This window comes from Callospermophilus lateralis, chromosome 8 (assembly GCF_048772815.1).
Source record: "Callospermophilus lateralis isolate mCalLat2 chromosome 8, mCalLat2.hap1, whole genome shotgun sequence".
NCBI classification, from domain to species: domain Eukaryota; kingdom Metazoa; phylum Chordata; class Mammalia; order Rodentia; family Sciuridae; genus Callospermophilus; species Callospermophilus lateralis.
The window spans coordinates 37,129,284-37,156,114 of record NC_135312.1 but is presented as its reverse complement, the minus strand read 5'-3'; the positions used below and the strand labels follow the sequence as shown (position 1 = coordinate 37,156,114).

General features: G+C 37.5%; 1 protein-coding gene across 1 annotated transcript in view; it reads left to right on the top strand.

Annotated features, from left to right (window-relative positions):
• The window catches only part of Corin (corin, serine peptidase), a 127,792-nt gene that overhangs the window by 88,365 nt on the left and 12,596 nt on the right, over window positions 1-26,831 (top strand). Inside the window, 4 exon segments of the mRNA XM_076864658.2 lie at window positions 3,297-3,410; window positions 12,419-12,526; window positions 16,702-16,818; window positions 20,109-20,216. Coding sequence (XP_076720773.2) covers window positions 3,297-3,410; window positions 12,419-12,526; window positions 16,702-16,818; window positions 20,109-20,216 — 447 coding nt within the window.

The following is a 26,831-nucleotide window of genomic DNA, read 5'->3' as shown; positions in this document are numbered from 1 at the left end:
CCAGAATTCTGGGGTGATTTCTACCTTGAACTAACCATGTGGCTTCCCCCCACCATTGTCTTTAACCTTATGAATCTACAGTTTCTCTATTTGCAAACTATCATTCCCTCAAGGAAATTGAGATACAAATGCCTACCTGTTTACCTTCTAGGGTATTTAGAAATTCCAAACAAGATGTGTTTATATCATTTCATTGATTGAAAAGTTGTATAAAAATAAATTGGACATTCTGAATAAGGCTCAAAAGCAATCAATCAGAAAAAGATTAGAGACTACTTATGTTAATTTTGCAAAAGTAATATTGATTAGCAGAACTATGAACTTTCAAAGAAAGAATAAAAATAAAGAAAAAAATTCATAATATCCTAAAACCAAGGGTAGCCCCACCTCCAAATGTAGATCCACACAGAAGTCAGCTTCTGCTGAATCAGCCAAGACAGGAGATATCAATAACCAAGACAATGCAAGCAGTGCTGGATTTTAAATTTGATCCAGATTTGAAGTGAACATACACAAGAAATGTTTTTATTGAAGTCATATATATTGCATCTTAGAGATGAGATCTGGAGGTTAGCAGCTATTTAATGTTGAGCTTTCAGCTGTGTTTCCGGAGGCATCTTGAAAGCTGTAGGTGGGGAAGGCAATAATTCTCTAGGCACTGCAGTTGCTGCAATGCAGATATATGGAACTTTTGCACTCTTTCCTATGTATACATATAGTCTCACAAAAGGATTATCATTCTTTAATTTTTAATTTTTTTCTCTTAACCCTAGAAAGGAGATATTGTAAGACTAGCTGATAAAATCTTAGTATTCTGGCTTTTCATTTTATATCTGGTTTCATGGGTGCCCTTTAGGAATCTGTATTTGTAGCTACAGCAGTGCAGAGTGTCGCGCAAGCCATCCATGGGCTGTGTGTGTGTGAGCTATGTGCATTTGAGCAGTAGAGGGGACTGGCCTGAGGTTGCTGCCTGATTGGGATTTGCCTTTTCTCTGGCTCTGCCTGTGATCCCACACAGCGCCTGAGATGGGTGTGGCATTCCAAGATGTCAATCAACCTGCTGACCAGAAGACATCTCCAAGCAAGACTCCATCCTTTGAAACCCAACCCCTTGACTTATTTGGATGGAATATTCTATGAATGGCTTTTCCCCAATAAACAGGGGAGTTTCAGGTGTGCTCTCTGTCTTGCTTGCCTCTCTTGCTCCCCTTGCCCTCTTTCCTATGTGGGAGCTGATCTTTGAGGTCGCAGAGCCATCCTGACCCCCACAATTGAGGAAAAAGGTATTTTCGTGTTTGTGTGGATTTTTCGTTGCCAGCCCAGTTCACCCAGAGTGGCCTTACTTCTGTTGCCCATGCAACAGAAGGATGTGGTGACAGCAGAATGCTATAATTCATGTCTTGAATTGTCTTAACACTGTTATGCATCATCAAACATGTTGAATATTTTGAAAGTTGAAATCCATAGATGTAATTTTTATTGCTTCTGAAATCGTGGGATATGATGAAAACCCAAATTTTTGCTGTAGTTATTGTAAATTTACCAAAACAACTAGGACTTAACATTCAGCAAGTTGAAATGCTGATTTCCTTGATAGCATTGAAAAATAATTTATTAATTTCATTTTTTTTCTTTGTGGTAGTATATTGCTCCTTGGAGATTTAGGAGACTTTTCCCTGCAAATAGTAGTTTAGAAACTCTTGAGTGCCAGCCACTCTGATGAGTTCCAGAAACACTGGGGGAAGCCTGACAGACATGGACCTTAGCGCCTGAAGTTTTCAGTTGGTACTTTTCTGTTTTTCTAATTCTGAGTGAAATACTCCACACTTCCTGGTTCCCAGTATTTAGTCCACAAGGTGCATCTTATCAAGGAATACCCAGTTCAGGGAATGGTGGCAGTGACCAGGTGATGGACCACACAGCTGACATCACACACACTAGCTTTGGTGAAAGGAGGAAGGGGGTTCGAGGTTCATTTTATCTACTGTTTTTCTGCAACTGGAGTTCATGAAAAAAGTCAGAAGTTTTGCTTTTTTGATTAAAAAAATAACAATCATTATAAGAACATTTGTAAAGTACAGAGTAAACGATGGTGAATAAAAATTGCCTTTAATTCTATTACCAGGGACAGTTACAGTAGTTTTTGATATACTTCTTCTAATGACAAATTATATTATATTTATATTTAAGTGGAAAAAACAATTGGTGTTTTTCCACTTAAAGTATCTTGAAATTTTTCCCCAGGACATTGAGTATTTTCTTAAATATACTTTTTGAGTGACTGTAATAACATTTTGTATTATGTAGGTGCCAAATTATTTAACCAGTTTCTTACTATTATGTAGGTGCCAATTATTATGACATAATTGTTATTTTGTAGTTTCCACATTATAAACAATGATGGTATGAATGTCCTTAAAAATAAAATTCATATGTATTAAAAATGATATCCTTTGTATGAAGTTCAAGACATAAAATTGCTGAGTCAAGTGTCAGATGCATTTCAGGCTCATTAACAAATATTTAAATTAATTTAACATCCACTTTGTTGAACTGATATATCCTTTTATTAGTCATTTTCCTTAAAAAGTGTTCCTAGTTTTTCATCTTAAGTCTTTTATCTATCATAATTTAAACAATTGAATATTTGTTGAATTTGGAGGTGGGGGGGCAGATAAAAGAGCACCATAATACCAAAAGCAAAACACATCAAAATGTAACTGTACAACTGGGGCAGGGAATGAATGAAAATATTATTAGCTAATGTCATTTCCCATTCCTTATGCCAAAACAGACTCTGACATTTTAGCTGGCATTTTTAGTAAAGTCGGGAAATATATTTCAAATGCAGGGCATAGGGTCTCTATGCTTTGTTCCAGCAAACATCAGTTGACTGGCTTTATATTTACTCTAATCGTCTCTGCTGCATAAAATAGCATTTTAGAAAAAGAGGGTTTTTTATGTTTGTTTAATTAGTAATACTTCACTTTGACATTATTTTCAATTATTAAGAAAAATATTCTCCTTGGGTATTTTCCCCATATAAGCTATACAATGAATGAACATGTACTCCTCACTGTGCAAGCAAACACTCCTGGAATTATTTCTAGATAATTTCACAATTAATGTTTCAAAATAACAAAGAGAACTTGGTGACAATGAAACCGAGGGAATTTGGAAACAAATCTGTTGAACAGCAAGGGAAGGTTTTCTATTATTTATTTCTCTGTCTTAAATGGGGGAAAACAGACCCTATTCTGACATTGCTTTTTTTTTTGCCCTTCCCCACTTTTTAGTGCTCTGCGGAGGAGGTGAGAACTTTCTGTGCACCAGTGGGATCTGTGTTCCCCAGAAGCTGCAGTGTAACGGCTACAATGACTGTGACGACTGGAGTGACGAGGCACATTGCAGTACGTGGTCTGCTGTTTGGGTCTGTTCTGGTGGACAGGGATTCTATTCAGGAGCCTAGAAACCCAAACCATTCCATCGTCAAATCCTGACAACTACCGACCTTTCAGTGTTTCATGGACAGTTTTGATTTGCCTTTCTGAAGTGAGCTAACATGTTTACCTTATCCCAGAGTGACAGTAGTGTGTTTGCATGGTTTTATTGAGAAGAACTCAATAGCTAGATACTACATTGGAACAGATCAGTGACTGAAAAGTTCTTGCATAAAGTCTCCTAGAATTGGGAGAAGATTTTACATTTATTTTGTTTGAGTAAGGAATTTTGTTTTGGATTTTAAGTTTTCATGAGTATAATGACCAATGAAATTTTTTTAAAAGAATATTTTTATAGGATTTTTTTTCCTGTAAACTAAAACAAACACGATTCAAAGCATCTTTTTTAGATGCTTCTTCTAAATTGGATATAGTCAAAGGCATTAAACGTTCTCAGTTTACTAAATTGACTTGATTAGTTGTTTTGAATGAATTGACATCACAGTGGTTTGTCCAATATAGCTTTAGATTTCAAGTTATTTTGTACTTATGCACCAGACAGAAAAAGGGAAACTAACCTGAAGAATTACACTGCATGATCTGTATTCAAAACAGACCCATGTGTAATTGTGTTCTGATTGCTTTTTAATGGGTGTATAACCAGACATAGTTAGAACGGGAAGAGTATTTTTACTTCCCATGAGAATCACCAAGGCTTTATAAGAGCTCCAGTTGGCTGACCTTGATTGAGAGATTCCTCTAGTCTGTTTGCTGAGTGACCAACTCTTCTATCAGAAGGGTTAAGATGGTTCTTTGTCAGAATTCTGGACAGGCAGTGTATTATAGTAACATTTCGACTCAGTGATTCCCAAAATTAGGTTCCATAGAACCTGAGTCTTGAAACATGCTTGAGGGAAAAAAAAGTTTTGGTAAAGCTCTCAGAGCTATTTCTTGGAGAGTTTAAAATACTTGTTTGTCTATTAAACATTATAAGAAATCTTGCACAACGACATTAATTTTGCTTAACCTGGTATATCCTCAAATTTTTTTCCTCATATGAACTCTCACCTTTATTTATGCATTCATTTATTTTACATAGTACCTAGCATTCCATGGAACACCAGTTATGCCACACATATTTCAGGAAATGTTTTCAGTAAGACATTTGTTGTTTTACAATGTGGAATTCTCTCTTCAGAAAAAAAGTATGACATAATTTTATAGGAAAAACATTTTATAGGATATATTTTTATATTGGGGAATATTTCTAGAAATATAGTGGGAAATATTCCACCAAAACAACCATAGTAGGGAATTAGAATTACATCTAATTTATGTGAACTATGGTGGAATCACTTGTTTATATCCATGGTGGCCTGTGTTTTAGCATTATTCAAATTCCATGTGTGTCCCTACTCCCTGGGGTGGGCCAATGCTATTTCATCATTTTGTTCTCCGTGGTTCTGAGCATGTTATTTTGAGCACATAAGTGCTTTCTGCTGTACTTGTTGAAATTGAACTTGAAGGGGTCACTTATCCTAACCACCAACAGGACAGGAAGATTTTACCATTCTGGAAGGTATTTAGCAATGTCCTAGTAAGTGTGGACTTTCCTTATGAACATACTTCAGAAAGCATCTGGTTTGGTTTATTGAGGAACTACATCCCTTCAGAAAATTTCGGTAGAAAAACCCTTGGTCAGATATAGAAGGCTTCACATGCAATTGTCTCTGATCTTGAAACTACTGGACTAGAAAATATCTGGTGTCTTTTGCGGCTAACATTCCACATAATCTTTTGATTCTATGATCAGATCTTAGAACAGTGCCCGACATAGAGCAGGTGCTTAGTAAATGAATGTATATAGATTTTTTAAGGCCTCAAAGAAAATGTTTGCCACAGGGGAAAATATAACTGCTACAAAATCTGCATACCTTGTACCATATAAAACCACATCTGTGCCCAAGTTTGACATTCAAAGTGTGGAATGTTCATGGAAGGTACCATTCTTCTGTCATCACCACCTTGAAGGGAAAGAGTAGTGTGTGTTTGAATAAGGGCTTGCATAAAAATTGGAACATGAACACAGCCCCACAGATGGTCAAGAGGGAGAAGGAAGTTTTGCTGAGTATGCCCAGTGAGAAGTAGAAGAAAATTCTAGTTTGTAAGGTTCTGGCAGGTAAACCGGCAGAGGATTGCCAGAAGAGATCATGCATATATGGATTAGATGCAAAAATGGTCTCTAATAAGTACTTGTCTATTTTTCTGAAATATGGGTCAAATTAGGTAGCTTGTACAGTTTGTTGGAATTATTCATTTATTTTTAGTCATATTCAAAGGAAGGAAGGGAAGGGACTTATTTGTGAATTACCCAATCAACTTCCAGAAGCATTTTCCCATGTGATTTGATTTAATCACCAGCACTGGAGATATTATCTGTTGTTTCTTGTATGAATGAAGTGCCAAAGCTTAGGTTGATGAATAAACTTAGCAGGATTTGAAGTATAGACTTCAACCCTGTCTGAACATTTCCATATCTAATGCTGTTTTCTTTCAGTTATGCTACCATGGACTTTTCCTTGTCATTAAAGTTTAGATTTGGTTAATGATTATATTCTGATCATTCATATGACAAGAAAATGCATAACTGTTCTGGATACTCTATTATGCTTTAAGAAGTAATTGTCTATTGTGACAGCACTTCAAGTATCTGTGATGTTACTGATTTTTCCCCTTAACTAATTTTGTCTTGTATGGTAGTTGTTTTCTTAAGTATTTATTGAATGAAAAGATTTACAACCACCTGGAACAACTTTAGTGGTTTAAGGGAAAGATTTTTGAAACTTAAGAAAACTAAAAATTTCAAGTTCTGCAACCTAAAGCAGGCTATTTCTCTAACCCTGGCTTGTCTAGCATGAAGGCTGACTGCAAGTTAGCATCTCCAGGAAGCTCTGCATCCAGGGATTCTCATTCAGTTGGTCTGGAGCTATACCTAGGCAGCAGTACATTTTCAAAGCTGCCTAAGTAACTCTAATATACAGTCAGATTTGAAACCACTTGTCTAGAAGATATCTAGTATCTTTTGTGGCTAACATTCCATATATTCTTTTTATTCTTTGATCAGATAGTAAATGAATGTATAGAGATTTTTTAAAGCCTCAAAGAAAATGTTTGCCAGAGGGGAAAATATAGCTGCTACAAAATATCTTATACCATATAAAACCACTATCGAATACTTTTGTAAATCATTTGTTCTGAGTTTTGGGTAAAATTGGTGGATTTATTTTTGAAGACAGTGGTTACCTAATTATAATGAGTGTGCTACAGTATGGTGGCTAATACTTTAAGTTTTTGAGACAGGTTGCCTACATTTTTATCTTTACCATTTCCTGCATCACAGATCTTGGGGCCAGATGCTCAACCTCTTTGTGCCTCAATTTCATCAATGAAGTGGGGACAAAACTATCTAGCATTAAAGATATTATAATCCAGAGCACATAAAGCATGTAGAGCAATAACATGCAGTAACTCTGAAAGAGTATTAGGATTTATGGTTGTGATTATCACTGTTGGTGCTAGTGTCATCTTATTCTCTCTGCCACCTCCACGCAGCACCTCTCATTTCTAGGGTGCAGAGGATGAGCACTGGAAGTCATGGAACTGTTGTTAAAGGTTCTTTGTCATAAGCACTAAAATATGTACAACAATTTTAAAAGCAGCACCACATGAAGATATTTTAGAAAAGAGGCAACTGAATAGCACAAAATAAAAATTGATATTCCAAGTGATATTTCCAGGTCATCAAAAATGAATATAGCTACTATGATCTTTTTACTAAATGGGATGCAAATAAATGCTAAAAAGATTTCTATAAAAATAACCAAAAGATCTCATTCTAAAATAAAAGAGGAAGCTTCTACTGTTTGCAAAATCCACTTTTGTGTAGTGGTGACCTGATTATACCAAGTCAATCTAACTATTGAATATTCTTGAATTCCAACTATGTGGGAAGCATGTTCTAGATAACCCAATAACTAAACATACTAAGATACAGTTTCTTCATGAGAATTTTAGTCTAATCAGAAAAATAATATGTAAACATAGGAACTACTAAATCTGGTATTTTAAAACAATAATACAAGCAATGACACAAAGTCAAACAAGATTGATGCAAACAAAAATGTAGTAGCACTAAGTATTATGAGCAGAAAAGGGGTGGGGAGATCACCAGGAGCTGGTTTTGTAGAGCAGCTGATGGAAATGGTGATACGAAAGCCAGGCCTTGCCCTTAGGTGATGTCTGTGCATTCCATAACAGTGGTTCTCAACCCTCTAGGTAACATTTTGCAATGGATGGAGACATTTTTGACAACTACAAGGATGAGGAAAGATATTACTAGTATTTAGTGGCTAAAGGCCAAGAGTGCTACTAAAAATCCTACAGTGTCCAGGGCAGCCATTCCTAACCCAATGACGAATTTACCCAGTCCCAAATATCAGCAAGAAATGCAGTTGAACATCTCTCTTCCAGACTCTCTCACAGCTCTGATGTTAATGGGCTAGGTAATCGTAGGCAAACCATTGGACCTCTCTGGCCACCTCATAGCGACAGGGTTGGATGAAATGGTTTTTTTTTTTTTTTTTTTTTTTTTTTTTTTTTGGTCCCATCTGTTTTTAACATTCTGTGGGTGGAAATTGAGCCTCCATAGTTCTTGAGTTGAGGCAACATATTTGTTTATGGAGTTACAGAGACTGAGCCAATTCAATGAAGCACTTGTTTAAAAGCCTTCTTGTTGCTTAGTTTTTAATGATAATTTTGAGGGACAAAAGTTCACATGAGTTTCCAAACTGAAATAAATATCAACACACAAGAACTTCAGAAGAAATGTTTTGCATCAAGATCTCCTTAACAAAAAAAGAGCTGTATGTAGAAAAACCTTAGGTCACAGAAAATTATGCTCATATTGAGCAAGAAATTCGGCGCAGCAAGCACCTTTTGAAAATTTTGATTTGTTGGCCTCAAGTTGTGCTGACAACATCTCTTTTCAGTTCAAATAAACATTGATCCCAATAAAAGGAGGCACTGTGATCTTTGTTATTTGCTGTGTATTTCTGGCTGTGCATTGCCTCCGGTGAAGGTTTTGAATGTTTACTAATCACACAGACCTTAGGGAAGTAACAAGTTGTTTTCCAAATCCAACTAATTTTGTGTCTAACTTCTGAAAATGGCTCCTCACCAAGGAAGTCATAACAGTGGAAAGTTCAATTTGCACCTGTGTGAATAATGAGGATTAAAAAAAAATGCCTGTTTCCTCCCCATTTATAAAGTAATTTAATAAAAACAGCACTAGTTTTAAACATACCTCCAACGAGGTGTGTTAGAATGAATTAGCAGGGGTGCAGAATGGACCTCAAAGAGCACATATAAACCTTTGAAAATGTTTGTTGTGTTCTCTTGTTAATCAGATTCTGAAAGGAGCATTTGATTCCCCAGTATTCCTATCATCAAAATACATGAGGTGCACTGCTTAAATAGAAATTTAACTCATATGGTTAAATCTGCCATTCCACCCCTCACAACTCTGGAGGGTGCATGTATTTTTGCACCTATAATCAAGTTGGGATACCTTATTTTTCTGGTTATCATTAATACTAACATTGATTCAATACTTCCAACAAGAGTAATTTAGATTAAAATAGAACAAAAAAATCTAAAAGACCTTTTAAAACTTTGCATGGGAATGGGTATATCTCGATTCACAAATTCCTCAAATTTGCCCAGTGAAGATGAAAACCAATGTCTTAACCTTTCTGGACTCAGCTGTCAGGCATCTCATTCAGCAGTGGGTTGAGGGTGGGAAGATCACGCCCTCTGCTGAGGGGAGGAATTAGTACAGTCAAGGCCATAGCTAGGACCTCTTGGTTCTTGTATTTTATCTTAATATGGCTCTTAATTTGAAAAATCTCAGGCTGGGAGAAGTAATGAAGTAAAAAGTACTTATAAAAGTTCTATATGTGTGTAATTGTGAACATATGTGCATTTTTTTGTATGTGTACATACACTTATCTCACTGAAGATGCTGCACGGATGATCTCTAAAACTCATTCCTTTCTAAAATGATGTGATTCTAAATTTTTTTTTGAATTGTTCTTTTCAGAATGCTTTTTTCTGAAATAGATATTTATGATTCATGCATATATAAATGTAACATTTTGATGTAGTTAATAGTTTAATTGATCAATGTCAAAGGCTTCCCTGCCTCTGACTTAATAACATATTTATGGGGTGCAATGTGATAATTCAGTAAATACATGCATCCAATATATCAAATCAAGGAATTATCATTTTCATCTTATCATCATTTCTTTGTTCTTAGAGCCTTCACACTCCTCTCTTCTACTACTTCATAAAATATATAATAGGTTGTTGTAAACTGTAGTCACCCGTGGTGCTACAGAATGCTAGAACTTGGAAGCTAAATGATGGGAGCCAAAGCCTTTTGAAAATAAGTTGTCATCCAGTTGGGATGTTTATAGTAAAGAGGTGCCTACCACCAGTTGTATGAGATACAGTAGGACAAACAGCAGCGGGAATTCAATAGACTGAACAGTGGAGTAGAGTGATCTTCAAATATAGCTCCCATTCTCATATTTTTTTCATTTATTTTTGCTGTTCCCTGTACTTGACACATGAAAAAATTCTCATTCCTGTCCCACCACTGAAATTCTGCCCATCTTCCCTAATTCTTCTCCAGCTGTATACAACCTATGCACTTATTTTAAATAAGGGAAAAGAGAATATATTTAAATGACATTGACCAAATTATGTTATGTGTCTGTGACAATGAAGCCCACTATTCCATATAATTATAATTTACCAATAAAATCTTAAAGAAATAAAATCATTTTGAATTCCTCAGGGGAAAAAAGAAACCTAGTTAGTAACAAATGTGGGCTTCTTTGCCCATATTAATGTAGAACATTTTACAAGTTTTTTGAGGTATAATTTATATACCATAAATTTCACCTATTGACTTTTAGTAAATTGATAAGAGTTGTGCAGCCATCACCACAATCGAGCCCTAGAACTTTCCCCTTTCCCTCTAAACTTCCCTCCCACACATCTGCAGTCATTCTCCCTCCAGACACTGGGAACCACTGCTTTAAATTCTGTCTCCGTAAATTCGTTTTTTTCTGAAATTTCATAAGTGGATCATATAACATGTAGTCTGGTTTCTTTCACTTAAACATTTTGAGTTTCATTAATAACTGTCACATGGAACAGTGGTTTGATTCTTTTGATGTCTGGATAGATTCCATTGTATGAGCATATTATATTTATGGTCCATTCATCTGTTTGTGAGCATTTGGATTTTTTTTTTCCATTTGGGGGCTATTTTGAATAATGTTGCTATAAACACTCATATACACGTCTTTGTGTGGATATGTTTTAATTTCTCCTGGATAGACTCCTAAGGGTAGAATTCATGAATTAGATGTGTGGTAAGCTGTCACACTGTTTTTCTGAAGTGGTATTATTATTATTTTTTCTCCCACTAGCAAAGCATGAGAGTTTCAGTTTCTCAGAATCCTTGCCAGTGTCTTGGTATTATCTACCTTTTTGACTGGAGCCGTGTGAGAGAATGTGTAGTGGTATCTTATTGTGGTTTAAGTTTACCTTTCTTTAATGACTAATAATGTGGAGAAAATTTTTCCATTTGTATATATTTCACAAAGTCTTTCTTTTCTAGTCTTTTGCCCACTTGTAATGGGTTGCTTTTTGTCTTTTTAGTGGATGTTACTATTCTATCTGTATATAAGTTCTTTATCACATGTGATTTGTGGGTGTTTTTCTAGTATGTGGTTTGTTTTCTCATTTTCTTAATGGTATTTTTTTAAAATTGCTGTGCTTTTGGTGTCATATCTAAAAATTTTTGCCTAATCCAAAGTTAAAAAAAAATTCCCCTGTTTTATTCCAGAAGCTTCATGATTTTCACTCTTACTTTTAAGCCTATGATCTGTTTTGAGTTTTGAGTTAGTTTTAGTGTATGGTTTGAGGTGAAGGTCAGTGCTTTTGTTTATATGTTTGCCCATTTGGTTTCTAATTGTCCTAGTATAATATATTAAAAAGAACATTCTTTTCCCATTGAATTGTCTTGGCACCTTACATATATTATTTTACTAAAATGTTCTCCCAAACCTGTAAAGTGGCTGAAATTTTCCCAACTTCAAACTAACACACTAAAAGTCCCACAACTAACAGATGTTAGAACCAGGTTAGGAGTTCAGATCTATCCAATAGATGACCTTATCTTGTATTAAAATTGAGAAACTATTTCCCTGTAGGTACTTGTTTCAATATTAAACTACAAACTTCTTAATATTACACATCACTTATTCTCATCTTGCTTATTTAGGACAGTACTTATTTATTTGAGGATCAGATGTTATGCAACATTCAGATAACTTAAATAGTAATGTTTATGCAAAAGAAGTAACAACTCTGTAATCTAGTGGCTTATTTTTTCTATTATGTTTACGCTTACCATTGACTGACCTAGACTTTTACTGTAAATGAAACACTTTTAGGAAAGCACTACTCACCCCTGCCCCTATTAAAATCCTTTATTCTGCATGAGAATTAACATGAATTTCACTAGGAACCAAGGTGAAATGAGAATGATCTTTCTCATCTTCTTTAAAGGAATAACATAATATGGAAGTCATCTTCAGAAGGTGATAGAAGTACTTGGCTCAAGACCCCAAAGGTCTTTAGTCCTGGTTCTACAGTCTCTTGTTCAGTAATCTTGAGCAAGTCATTGGGTCTCTCTGTGCCATAATTTCCTTACCTGTAAAGCAATAGGTGTGGACCAGGTTGTCATCATTGTTCTCCTACCATGAAGGACTTTTGTTAAATAAAGTTCTATTATAACATCTGCACATTCCCGGTAACACATTGGTAGTTTCTCTTATTTGCAGACTGCAGTGAGGATTTGTTTCGCTGTCACACAGGCAAATGCCTTAATTATAGCCTCGTGTGTGATGGATATGATGACTGTGGGGATCTGAGCGATGAGCAAAACTGTGGTAAGTAGCATTGTTTCCCTTAAAGGTTTTAATTGCGAATCACAGATGTTTGTAACCAAGAACCTGTAGCTCACTCTTTGTTAATATGATTAGCAAGTTAAATTATAAAATGTTTGGTTTCTTGTAATTCCTAGAAGGAAGAGTTTTGTTCAATAAATCATGTGTATAAATGTAATACTTTTTATATAAATAATCATGCTAAGGAAATGTTAATGAATGGGGTGGAAAGATGGGTAAAAGTTGTTAAAATGCTAATGTGTTTTCCTCTGTGTTCTATTTTTCCTCTGATTAGAGCCAGTGTCTTATGTTTGGATCCTGAGCTCTTGAGCAAAACTTTATAGACAGATTGCAAATTATTGGATGTGACCAAAGATGCCTCCTGTATTTGATTCCCAAGCTCTACTCCTTGGGTAGAGGCCACTCCTAGGGTTAGGATGACACATTTGTTTCAACCACAAATGCCGATATTCTTATTTTTTAAAGAACCTATCCTTTAAAAAGCCATGTTCAATTCTAAATGCCATCTCATAAATTTAAACCAGCAAAATTACTCTTGCTTATTTACCTTTTCAGCTTTGTACTTTAGAATTTTTAGGTACCACTTTATTGGTTGACTAAAATAAGAACTTTGAACTAAAGGGCAACTTGAGGTGAGAATGGACAATGAGAAAATGATGTGAGCCAATGTTCAGTGTTAGAGAATGTTGAAAGAAATATTGGAAAGGGACCAGGAGTATAAGCAGAGGAATATCTTGGAGTGATAGGTGTCAGAAATGACTCCATGTTAGGAATGTTGGTAGTTTCTGGGAACATCGTCTGACTACCCGCCTCACTGTATTTAATAAGATATGGAAAAACTGGACTGTGCATGTAGCTCAGTGGGTGAGCACTTGCCTAGCATGCACGAGGTCCTGGGTTCGGTTTCTGGCATCACACACACAAATCAAAATATATGTATGTGTACAAATAATCCCACGAGTGACTAGATAGATATGGATTGTTTCCTGGGTCTGACTAGAGTTAGACAAAGGGTGAGATTGAATGCATTCTTATTACTTAGAATTGCATTATACACATCATAGAATCTACAGTTTCGAGGAGCCTTAGAGATCATCTAGTCCAATCCCTCTTTTTTCCAATGAAAAAAATGGAAAAATGTGGGAGTGAGGCAGTTCATGTAGTTTGGTGGCTGGATAGGTTAGTGGAGAGGGCCAGAGTAGTTAGTGTGTAAAAAGAAAACTCATCATAAGGCTTCTGGAGATAGGAGATCATGAAGTGTGTGCCCTGAAGCTGGCAGTTGTTTTCATCTAATGGCTGTAATTATGACCTTCCCTCAGATTGGTCTCTGCCCTGGCTCCCTGTCTCTTGTGGACTGGACTTGGATGGCTTTTCTGGTTCCTAACCAAGAATTTCACCTTTTGTATGTTTCTTTTTTTCTCTGCACTATGTCTTCTACGTACTTTCCTTCACTGCTCCAAAATACTCCAATGTCAGGAGTCTATGACAGTGGCTCTATTCATGGAGACTCACAGGCTACCTTCCCATACTGAATCTGCTATTCGGGAATCCACACACATCTTTTAACTTATATTTAGGTCATACACATCACATTGCAAGGCAGCCCATGAATCTGCCCTTCGAGAGAGGAAACATCACTTAGTGATCTCCCCCTATGCCCCAGGAATGTGTAGATTGGGACATAGTTTAAATCCAAGTTGAAAAGAATCATGAAAACAATAACATTTTGCATTGCTTACTCAGAAGTTCTTTCAAACATGAGTTGTATATTAAGATAGTCCATATAGGAAACCTAAACTGAGCATCAGGAGGGATGACGTAAGGAGATACTTGCCTTACCAATTTGCCAGTGAGGTAAGTTACAATTCTTAGAGACAAGAGAGACAGTCACAGATACATCCAGTCAGCTCTCTGCATCATGGAGTACAAATCAGAGTGTGGTTTATTTGAGTCAGTATAAAATTCACAAATTGTCCATAAGGAAAGAAAACAAAAGAGGACAACAATAAGAACAGACTCAGGGCCCTGGCAAAGTGGGGGCAGAGTAGTAATTCATCTGAGTAGTAGGCACATCTCCCCCACGGTGATGTGTGCAGTAGGGCTCATGGTGGGAGGTACTATTTTAATTGTGTCAGGCTCATCCTAGAAATATTTCTGAGGTATTGGGGGCAGTGGGAATAGATTCTCTTACATTGGAACTGTGAGCCACACAATTCTAAACGTTTTTCATGCTATTTCTCTCTGTCTTCCTTTCCTCCAGATTGCAATCCTGCAAAGGAGCATCGCTGTGGGGATGGGCGCTGCATTGTGGCTGAGTGGGTGTGTGATGGTGACCATGACTGTGTGGACAAATCCGACGAGGTCAATTGCTGTGAGTAACTCTGAGGATTCTCATTTTGCTTATTTTCCACTTCTTTCTTGTTCAGTGGGTTTTCAAGATTGAGGACTATACTCAAGGTTCACTCTCTATACACCATTCCAGGGGAAATATTCTTATTCTTTGTTTCTTACCTATAGAGGTAGCAATCAAGGAGTGTGATGGCAATAGCATTATAGTATGTGACTTCACACCTCTCTCCCAAACTTAATGTGACTGATCTGCCAAGCAGGCGTCTGTTTTCTTTCTCATTGCTCTGGTCTTCTGTATGTATTTGTGACCTTGCCAAAGGTAATGCTCTTCCCAGAGACCAGTGGTTCTTGTTTCTGCAAACAACATATAAACAGTTTCACTGTTTATATGAAACTTCCCCATAGAAGCCTCCAAACATGTTTTTGTGGCCATTTATGGGAGAACACAGGAAGAACTGCTAGAAAGAAGAGAGTCTGTAATGTTTATATAGACATAGAAATTACGTGACTGTAATGATCATTTTACAGCCTATTGTGTTTCTGGGTGAATGAAAATTTCAGGTAGCTCTTACACTACTAACCCAGGAACAACAAGTTTTTCCCACCTCCCAGAAAATATACTATCCCTAGCAGGCAAAAATAAAAATGATTGAATTATAGCAATTGTATGTTAAAGAGAGCACAGTTGACCTGAGTCAGTGTAATGTAATTCATGCATATTCTAACTAGTTTTAAGATTTTTTTTCACCTTTTGCTTTCTAATAAAAGTAGAAAGAGTTGATATACAGTTGCCCCTTGATATCTGTGGGGCATTGACTCTAGGACCCTGGATGGGTGCCAAAATTTGTGGATGTTTAAGCCCCTTATATAAATGCTTCAACATTTGCATGCAACCTATGTGTATCCACTTATATACTTTGAATAATCACTAGATTACTTATAATATCCAATATAATGTAAATGCTATGCAAATAATTGTTATACTATATAGATTTTGTTTAAGGAATAAGTACAAGAAAAAAAGTCTCTACATGTTTGGTACAGGACAACTGTTCTCCCTGAGTGTTTTTAATTGGTGGTTGGTTGAATCTGTGAATAAGGAATATAGGGATGCCATATATGAAATTCAATATTTAACTGGCTTATAACTTGAGGCAAAAACATAAATTTGAATAACAGTTTTAATTTGGGCATAAGAATATTTTGTAAAATGTTTCATGAACAAAGTTGTGCAGCTTTTCCCTGCCCTGAGTTGAATTCGAAGTGAAGTGTCAACTGAGCCCCCTCCTCAGTGAACCAGTGGAGCAGAGTGGGCTGTATGCAGATGATCTGGGGACAGCAAGGACACAACCCAAGGTTCATGGGTTTCTGTTGCCCTAATAGATGGTAGGCATCGACATTAGAAAAACTACAGGAATCACAAAGCTAATGGCTACTGGATCTTCCCTTCAAATATCAGATGTCATCCACAAGTGTGGAAATAAACTATATTGAGAGTTCCTTCACATATCTCTTATTATTGGTAGTATCACCACTACCATTACTGAAAACAACCCCACACTTCCCAAGAAAAAGTAAATTTTTAGCAAGCGCTCTTTAGAGAAGAAGGCAAAATTCTAGAAAGAAAACTGTGCATTCTAAAAAAAAAAAAAAAATTAAAGCTTGGCATTTAATAAGCCGTTGATTGATCCATTTCTGTACTTAGAATACTTCGTTTCTTGGTGATGCCTGATAGGTAGGAATCATGTATGTGATCTGCAGATTGAAGAATGAATGAATAAGGTGAGTGCTGTTCTGGTCTTTCCTAGCCTGTCACAGCCAGGGCCTGGTGGAGTGCAGGAATGGACAGTGTATCCCCAGCTCTTTCCAGTGCGATGGAGACGAGGACTGCAAGGATGGGAGTGATGAGGAGAACTGTGGTGACAGTGAGTGTGTCCCAGACCCCTGGGACATTTCTTCATTGGTGGACTTTTCCTTGGGAAGGGAGTAAAATATCTGAAAGTTAACTTGGTGCTTAAGAAGGATTTCCACATAAATCTTTCATATTGCCTCAGTGGTCCCCATTGCCCTGGGCAGTCAGGAAACCTTTCTGTGTGGTAAACATAGTGTTAGAGCTACAGAGGCTGAAAGTCATTTCTCAGGGGGAAGGCACGGGGTGAAACAACATGGTCAGCTGTTGTTTCACCCCGTCCCTAGCTGTTCATAGGGAGAGCCATGATAAAGAAGAAGGTTTAGTGTAAAGCATCCAATTAAACGAGATTAGATTCCAATTAGAAAAAAAAAATTGGATCCTGAAATTAAATGGAATAGCTTCCTAAAATAACCACGTTAAGGAGAGGTAGTCTAATGTCTCACATTAACAAGCAATAAACTCAAATACCCTTTAAAAGGAGTGCGATATCCATGTGTGAAATTTGAAAAGAAAGAGTACATCAAATAAGTTGGTTTTTAAATGTGAACATTTCTGTCAGAAAAGAAAATTCCACACTGGTTGTTTTAAGTTCTTGCATATGCAAGCCTCCCAGGATGAAGCTCTTAGGAATATCCCAAAGCTTACCCATCACCACATTGGCTTATAGGATACAGGAATAGCCTAGGTGTTAGGAATGTGGTTGCTGCAGCCCTGGCTTCAAGCCCTGGCTCTACCACTTACTATCCAGTGGTCTTTGGGCTAGTTACTTCATCCTTCTGTGTCTCAATTTCTGTGTTTCCATACTCCAAATAGTGATAACTACTTTGTAGGGTTGATGTTTAGTGAGAATGGAGTAAGCGTTGGTCCTTATTGTGTGGTTACAGCATTTATTGGGCTTTGCATATTCATAATCAGCAAATGAGACTGCACACTGTAGATATACAGATGAGCTAGTTTCATCATAAAGAATATTGGTTATTAGAATAGCTTTAGTGAGGGAGCTTCCAAGGGCTAAAAGGTGAGCTTTGATAACACATATTTATTACTTGAGAATGATATATAAAGAGAACTTTGTTTTATCAGTTTTAAAATTCAAACAGACATCCTTTACTAGGCATGAGTTATTGTGTGCATATCAACCAAGATCTTACCTTTGGATCAAATTGTTCTTTACATATAATTAAATAATTTGTATGTGATTCTAAATGATCCAAAATAATTTTGGATGCTTCACTATGAAAAAGGCAGGATTTGCAGATTATTTCCTTACATGTGTGAAATGTCAGAAAATCACATCATAAAATGTATAGAAAAAGTCACATTTTAGTACATTTATATCGTTTACTATAATGAATTCAACTTAAAAAAAAATGTGCTATCATGGTGCCAATATGGGGGCATCTACTGGGAATTCAGTGGCAAACAAAACTGCTGATGGAGATTACAGACTCCTGGGAGACATACAGATGCTACAAATAGTTATATAAGTCAGTGTCTAAATGCGAGGTTTGACGTGGCCTACACTGGAAAATGTGGTGTGCATGTCCTGGCAGGGGCCCTCAGCCAAAGCATCCCAAGGACGAGATCCTGGAGCTCAGATCTGAAGAACATGGGGTATCGACCAAGAGAAGAGGGACTGGAAAAGCATTTCAGGCACACAGCACCAGGTGGCTAAGAGTCCTGAGGTGGGAAGGAGCGAGGCATGTGTAGGGTACAGGGAGAAGGCGACTGATCAGAGAGCTGAGGATGGAGGGGGGCCCTGGACTGCATAAGAGCTGTCATCATGGATTGTAGAATTGTTCTGCTAGATGGTGGGGTTGGGTGGGGGGCAAACAGCGCCCACTACTCACAAGGTCCTGTTGAAGAGTTAGGCCTTAAAACCCTCCAGGCTCTGGCTCTGCCTGCCTGTCTACTCTTCCTCATTCTCCATAGTGGTTGAAGATCCAGTGACTTCATCCTGCACATGTGTAGCTTTTCTGCTTGGAAAACCCTCTTTCCCTCTCATCACAGCGTAGCCCCGTCTACCTAGTAAACTCCTTTGGGAAGCTTCTCCTAGTGCCCTTGTCTGCTTCTGCTGCCCTTTATATAGATCTTTGGTAAAGCAATGGTCATACAGCCATCGTGAAGCTTGGGTTGTGACAGCATCCCTATTAGAGTGGGCACTACTCCACAGAGGCTGTCATGCTCCTTCACCTTTCAACATACAGCACCTAGTTTGTCATATACACTTGTCGCAGAGTAAGCATTTAATATTTGCTGGAATAATGAATGTGCAATGTCCCAAAATAGGAGCTTAAGTGTATGGAAATTGTTTAGGCTTGCCTTGAGGGGAAAAAAAACTTAACCTGCTAGCTCTAAAAAAATAAACCGTGACATCTCTTTTCTGTATGGCAGTAATATATAACATTGCATAGTAGTGAGCCTGGCAAGGAAAAGCATTCCAGTATAATAAACATTGTCTTAGAATTATAGATAAGATTATAGATACTTAACATTATTAATGCTGAAAAGTGCCTTGCAGTGTTTTCCAGATTCCAAATGACATTTCTAAAAGTAATTGACCATAATAATGAGGGAGAGATGGAAAGTGAAAGGGCAGTAATTTATTACCTTACCCACTTAATCTACAAATGACCAGGAAATCAACGGGAAGAACAGTTTCCTTTCTACATACCTTAAGGAAAAGCCATTAGGGCAAAGGCTGACATTACTGCTGTCATTCATTTGGAAACAAGAAACCTAAGTCATCTCACTAGGCTGAGGGTGCTCTTCAAGGCCAAAGTGATGATGTGGATAACAGCTGCAAGAGACTTACTATGATAGAGCACTCTCATTGTACAGGTGTGGGTTCTCAACTAATGCTAGGGAATTTTCCTTAGAGGGGAGACCAGAATTGGGAGTAAATGAGCTTTACAAGTAATGCCACTGGATATTCAGAATTTCAAGATCTTCATATTGCTTTCTGTCCCTCAAATCACTTGAATTTTATTTTAAAGTATAGACACCCATGTAAAAATAAAACTCTATTTTTTTTTCCATTAAAAGTAACAACCACCTGTTGTGTTTTTTTCTTATTTCTTCATTCCTGCAGAATCTTCTTGGAATAGATTATTATACTTAGTTGCCAGGAAAATTAGTTCAGATAGTACCTGTTTCACATGTGTTCGATATTTTTAGGGAGAAATTGGAAGGAAATTAAAGCTGTGTCATTCCTCGGCTCCACCAGGCATTCTTGACCCTTCAGATCCTAGGGTGAGGAATGCAGAGTCAGTGAAAGCCACTGTGTCTTTCTTTCCTTCACAGGTCAGACTCCATGTCAAGAAGGAGACCAAAGATGCCTCTACAGTTCCTGCCTTGACTCATGTGGTGGAAGCTCTCTGTGTGACCCAGACAACAGTCTAAGTAACTGCAGTAAGTACAACAGCTGACAGATGCAATCCCGGGCACAGGGCTGCACCCAGCCTTTTTCTTCTGCATTGACAGGAAACTACTGAAATCTGGAATCTCTCCAAGAAAGTATATTTATTTGCTTTTTCTTCTTATAAAGGTTGTATGTGGTAGCAGAAAGAAACAAAATGGTCTTAATTAACTTAAATCAGAAACAAATGTGTCATTGTGAACGGACTATAAATCCACATTGCCTAATATCATTACCGTCACTTTTCAACTTGACATCAACTCCCATATATTATTTCCTTGGCTCCGTCGGCAGGCAGATGTTATCTTTCTTCCTTTTTAAAGCACAGCTTCAAAATGGAAACTTCAGCCAAGAAGCAAATGGGAAGTCCTTCAAAACAGCCACATAAACTTTGGCAGTCCATCCTTTTTATAAATTTATTCTCACCTTTCCACAAACTTTGGTGACCTCTAATGGTTTTGGAACCATTATGTTAATTTGTTTCAGTGACAGTGTAATAGTTCCAAATGGCGTAAGCAGGTGGTGCTCTCTAAATTGGTTTCTAGGAGGAGGAATTATTTGGGGGAACACAGAATGGGCAGAAGAAAAGACTGAATGGATTCTCACCGGAAATTTAAATGAATCAAAATCTCCAACGATTGATTTTTAGAATTGATTTCTTACTTCTGGGCCCTGTTTTCTTATTACACTCATTTCCTTCACTTTTGATAATTAAATGTTTGCCTCATCTTCAGCTTGGGCAAGAAGTTTAGAAGCAGTTCAGTCAGCCTTCCTTTGGAAAGACAGAATTTCCTGTTAACACACATCCTCTCAGTTGAGGAAGTCTACAGGCTGATGAGCTCAGGGTCTTGGATCTGCTAAAATTTTCACATGGCCCCATAGCTGTCAGGGAGTCTCAAGGTGAAACAAGTAGACTGGTAAGGGGCTTGAGGAGGCAGCCAATTAAAAACTCAGACTGACAAGATTTTTGTTTTCATGAGCACTTACTGACCTACTGAAAGCACAGTTCCAGACCTCCTGACTTCTCACATGTGGGTATGGTTTCCTATGTGTTAAGCCAGTTTTCTGTTGTTAATAATGCTATTCCATAAACTAAGTAAGTAAGTTATTTTGGCTCAAATTTTTGTCTAAGGCTAGGGGGCCACAACTAATGACCTAATGATTTTCTTGCACAGAGAACTAGAGTGGCCTAGGGCTCAGATGGAGAGAGACAGAACATTCTTTATTCTTTTATAAAGCTACTTGTACCTGATCATAGGGCTCAACTCTGATGATCTTATCTACTCTTAATCACCTCCCAGTGGGCCTTACTTTTTATATGTCATTGTTAAGTTTCTACTATCTGGAGATCAAGCTCCAACATGAGTTTCAGAGGGATAAACCACAGCACACTATGATAGAATAGTAGATATCAATCTAGTCTTTAAGAAGACATACTCACACTGCTGTTTTAGTCATATATACATATACATATCTCATTGTTTCATTTTGCTCATCTCCTAATCTGCTGTGGAACTTTTTCAGAATTATTTCTTTACTTCACCTTCAATTTGGGACCAATAATTTTGAGGAGTGACAGTCATCTCAAAGACATGTTTCATTGTTCAAGTTTTGGGGGTTGTTTGACATGAAATGGCACTTACTATTAGACTCAAAAGAGTAGAAAAGAACATTTAGCGTGGTCAAATTTGGTCAGGGTGTAAATGGATGTGTTACTTCATTTCTCTATGTTTGAAATACTTCAAAATCTAAAATTTAAAAACATTGTCACCTGTCAGAAAAAGAAGTTGTAGGAAGGGCAACTAGATATCTCTGGCTCATGCATTTGAACACTATTTATGATGTATATATCATGTTTCAGGACTCCCATGGGCACTGGCTTGCAATGTGAAGGATGAATTTTTGTCTTCCCACCCACACTACAGTGTTTTTCTCTCCATGTTCTTCAAGTACACTGTTTCCCTAGCCCTCGCTGCCTCACCAACTTCCTCACTCACCATATATACTCTTGTCCTGTGTTCTGCATATAAATTTAGCAAACATTCAAACATGCCCACTTTGAGTGCCAAGCACTGGGCTAGTCCCCTTGGTCTTTCAATCCCTTTCCTATTAAAAACAGTATTTCTAATTGAGAAGCAAGATATTATTTCTTATCTTTTAAAGAGCCTCAGGATGGGATATATTGTGGTTTGGATATGACATATTACCATTTGGATATGAAGACTCCCCAAAGAATCCTGTGTTGAAAGCTTGATGCCCCTGCAGCAATGTTCAGAGGTGGGCTTTAGGGAAGGGATTGGATCATGAAGGATCTGACCCCATTAGTGGATTAATAATTTGAAGGTATTATTGGGAACTGTAGGATGTGGGACCTAGTTGAAGGAAGCAGGTCACTGGGGACTGTATCTTGTGCCTGGCCCCTTCTACTCTCTTTGCTTCTTGGCAGCCATTAGTTGAGCAGTTCTCCTCCAACATACTCTTTCGCCATGATGTTTTTGCCTTAGAGCTGTTGAACCAGGGACTGAGACATCTGAAACCATGAGCCCAAATAGATGTTTCTTCCTCTAAGTTGTTTTTCTCAGGTATTTGTCACAGCAATGAAAAGCTGACTACTACAAGATATATGTGCTTGGTTCTATGTAAAGATGGACATAGGTACTTTCCTCTCAGAAAATCCTTCAATTGGTTCTTGCCATCCCATAAAATATTATAAAACTTTCTAGTGGCCCTTGGAGATCTTCTGGCTGGGACCCAGTAATCAGTATTTCTTAATTGCCCAGGTGACTTCAGTACAAAAGAAGGCTAAAATGACTATTTTAGAGACCTATTTGTGAGTAGGCTTGTAGGAGTATGTGACTTCTCTGAAATCGAGCATTTAAATGTTTTCATATTTCTACGTGTGTTTTTCAATACAGAACATCCATGGCTTTCCTTACATTCCCCAAAGCACCTACATTTAAAAACAGAATCAAACCTGAAAATCTCATCTCCAATGAGACAATGTACTAATAGGCTTGAAGTATCATACTTTTTTCATTGTTGTTGTAGATGGACACAATGCTTTTATTCACTCATTTTCGTGTGGTGTTAAGAATTGAACACAGTACGAGGCAAGCACTCTACCACTAAGCCACAACCCCGGCCTGGATCCTATTCCTCTTAAAGAACATTTTTTAGCAGCCTGTGTTATCTCATTCAGTCACAGCCCAGCATCATTACCATCTTTGTGCCTTGCTAGGAGGCAAAATGCAAACCTGCCCTTGCCTTAGTGGGTAGGAGCAGACTGCTGTTTCTCCTTACTCCATCACTTCCCCCTTGTAGCGTGTAACCCAGGCAGGTGCGGAAACCTGGTAAGAAGACCAACTCCTGGGCATGTCTCTCCCCTTCTTTGTGCCTTGTTCACCTTGGCCCTGTGAAGTCAGGTATGGCTGTTGTGCCCCCAGGCATCCTCTCAAGTTACCTATGAGGCTTTATCCATCTTTTTTTAAAAAATTTGTTTTGATTAGTTACACATGACAGTAAAATGATGTTGACATATCATACATTTGAATCAGATGGGGTATAATTTCTCATTTTTCTGAGTGTACAGGTTGCAGAATCACATTGGTCATGAAGTCACGTATATACATTCAGCAACAAAAATGTCTATTTTATTCTGCTGCCCTTCCTATCCCCCCTCCCCTCCCCTCCCATCACTTCTCTCCACCCAATCTAATGTGACACACTTCTTTTTTTTTTCTTTTTCCTCACTTAATCATACATGTATTCTGTATAACGATGAGGGTCTCCTTCCATCTTCCTTGCAATTCCTCTTTTCCCTCCCACTCTCTTCCCCATTAAGTGATAATCTTCTTCTCATGCTCTTCCTCAGAGGTAGGGTGCTTGCCTAGCACACACGAGGCCCTGGGTTCGATCCTCAGCACCACACTTAAAAAAAAAAAAGATATGTGTCCACCTACTTTATCCATCTTTACTTCCATGTATTCACTTGTGCATTATTTTCCCTTCAAGTTGTGAGGCTCTTATTTAATGTGGAGGCAGAGGAAGAATTGAACAGTTTTGCTTTGAGTAACTTCCTACCAACCTATAATTCCCTGCCCTCTTTTTAAACTCCATTTAGATGGAACAAATAGCTCAGGGGTGTAGCAAAGAAGCCCAACTCCATAATGGCTTAGAACTCAGTCCTTGGGAGCAAAGAGTAGACAGGAAGAATAACCTCTTTATAAAAGCATTCCCAACTCATAAGTGAAAAATAAATAACTGAATTAGAGTACTATCATTTGGCAACATTGTGAGTTAATGGGTCAAGGTGTGGAGCATCTGTGGCTGCTCACATCACAAAGAGAGGAAAATCAGGTATGATGTGTCTTGCCCAGAAAGAACATCACAGCCAAATATAGTCTTGCCAAAGGAATGAAGCCTGGTGAATCCTCTGGATTTCTCTGCCAGTGTTCAGGAAATCAAGAGATGGGAACATGTTTAACCTTATCAGGAACATGAGCTCAAACAAATCCAAACTCCGGTACTCTCTCCATAGGTCAAATCCCTGCATATTTAAGTTGTGAAATTATAAAGAAAATCAAAGAGATTTTGAAAAATTTTAAGACACTTAAAAGATAAGACAAGTTAATAAAATTAGGCAAGACTAAACTATAGTGCCTGGGGGTGGTGCACACTTATGTAATAATACTGTAAAGAAGAACAAGGAGGTTAATACCGGGAAACTCATTAGCTACCTTGAAGAGAAAGGAGGTTGAGATAAGATGGAGTATGTGGAAGGTGTTTCTGGGTATCTGTCAAATTTTGATTTCTTGATCTAGGTGATTGTTATAAGGATGCTCACCTTATAATAACTCACCAGATCACTAGAAATAACAATCATAAAGAGAGGTTTAGAGTTTGAGGCAAAAATGAATCTTTAATATTATGTATGCATCTGGTTGTTATAAAGTGGCATATTTTTACATAGAAGATCATCATTTAATACATGATTTCCAGCAACTTCAGAATCATGACAAGAATTTAACTGGATAGTTAACAATTTCATCATTATGTTAAATTTAACAAATCTTGTTTAAAAAATTTGCAAGGTGAAATATAATTAGGACTCCACCAAGACTCCATCAGATTTATTTATCTTTCAATAGATATTTATCAAACGTGAACTATGTTCAGGTCACTGTACTAGGCACTTCTTTTAACGTGCATTGTAAACAGTCCTGTGATCTTTAAACATTCAGGCATTTGTGATGTGATTGCCCTCTAGTGGCTACTTCAAATCAGGCTCGTGAGTGAGTCTAATGCTTCCAATGCAAAAGTTTATGGATACCATAAATCACAGATTCTGGGGTTGATAGGTATCTTGAGAGTTTAACTTGCTTAGCAATCTGTAAAGAATGCTTCATGAAAGGATAAAACACAAGATCCAATCAACCTTACCACACTCAATAAACATCTCTGGTATAATATATTATCATTACTTAATCCTTTTATCTCCCTTGGCTCTGAAACACTTAAAAGCTACATCTTATCCCAAATCAAAAGTGATGCATTCTCCATGTTATCAAAAGAGAGAAAAAAAATCCATGTGATATGTTCTATTAATCATGTAAATGAATACACTGATTAAACATTTAAACCTTGATGAGGCAGCTGAGGAGGAAAAGACGTGTTCAAGAAGGAAAAAGAGAAGCTGCATCAGAATTCTGTGTGAATGGTCTTATTTTTGTCAAATTATAGGTATATTAAAGAAAAAAGTAATGAGGGCTACAGCTTCTGACTTGTGAGATGGTAGTGATAAACAAGGAGACAATAAAGGCAGGCTGAATTATAGGAACAGTGTGGTCCTACTTTGGTGAAAATAACTCCCAGATCTTAAAGTCTGTAATTGTCTGAGTGTTTGTGTGTGTGTGTGTGTGTGTGTGTGTGCGCACGCGTGCGCACGCATGAGAAGGGCATGCAAAGACCCAAACTGCCTATTGGCTTTGAGGATTGGTGAAGAAGAAGGAGAGCGGGGGAGGTGATGATTGACTTTTTTTTTTTTTAATGCATTTTGAATGTTTTCATTATTACAAGGAACATGTGGTTTTTTAAAATCTGAAAATGAAATACTTACATGTTACCCCCTTTCTTAGCTTGGATTGATACAACAAATGTCCATAGTCTATAGGCAACAAACATTTATATCTCACAGTCCTGGAGGCTGAAGTCTGAGATGAGGTCAGATTCTAGTGAGGCCCCTCTTCTGGGTTGCAGATGAGCAACCTCTCACCATGTCCGCATGTTGGAGAAAGAAAACAAGAGACTCTGGGGTCCCTTTCATAGGGATACTTCTTCTGTTCATGGAGGCTCTGACCCACCTTCTAATGCCATCATATTAGGAATTAAGATTTCAACACATGTGCTTTGGGGGACACACAGATGTTGAGTCCATAATGTCTTCACCAATCAAAAAAGGGTTACTAGAAATCAGCCCCACAATCCCTCGCTCTCCTCCTCTTTCTACCCTATACTCCTCTTCAAGGTGATACCAACTTCACAGTGTTGTGTCTTTCTCAGAAAACTGTTGTACTTTGTCCCCAGTGTTTTCAATCTGACCCATGTCATGA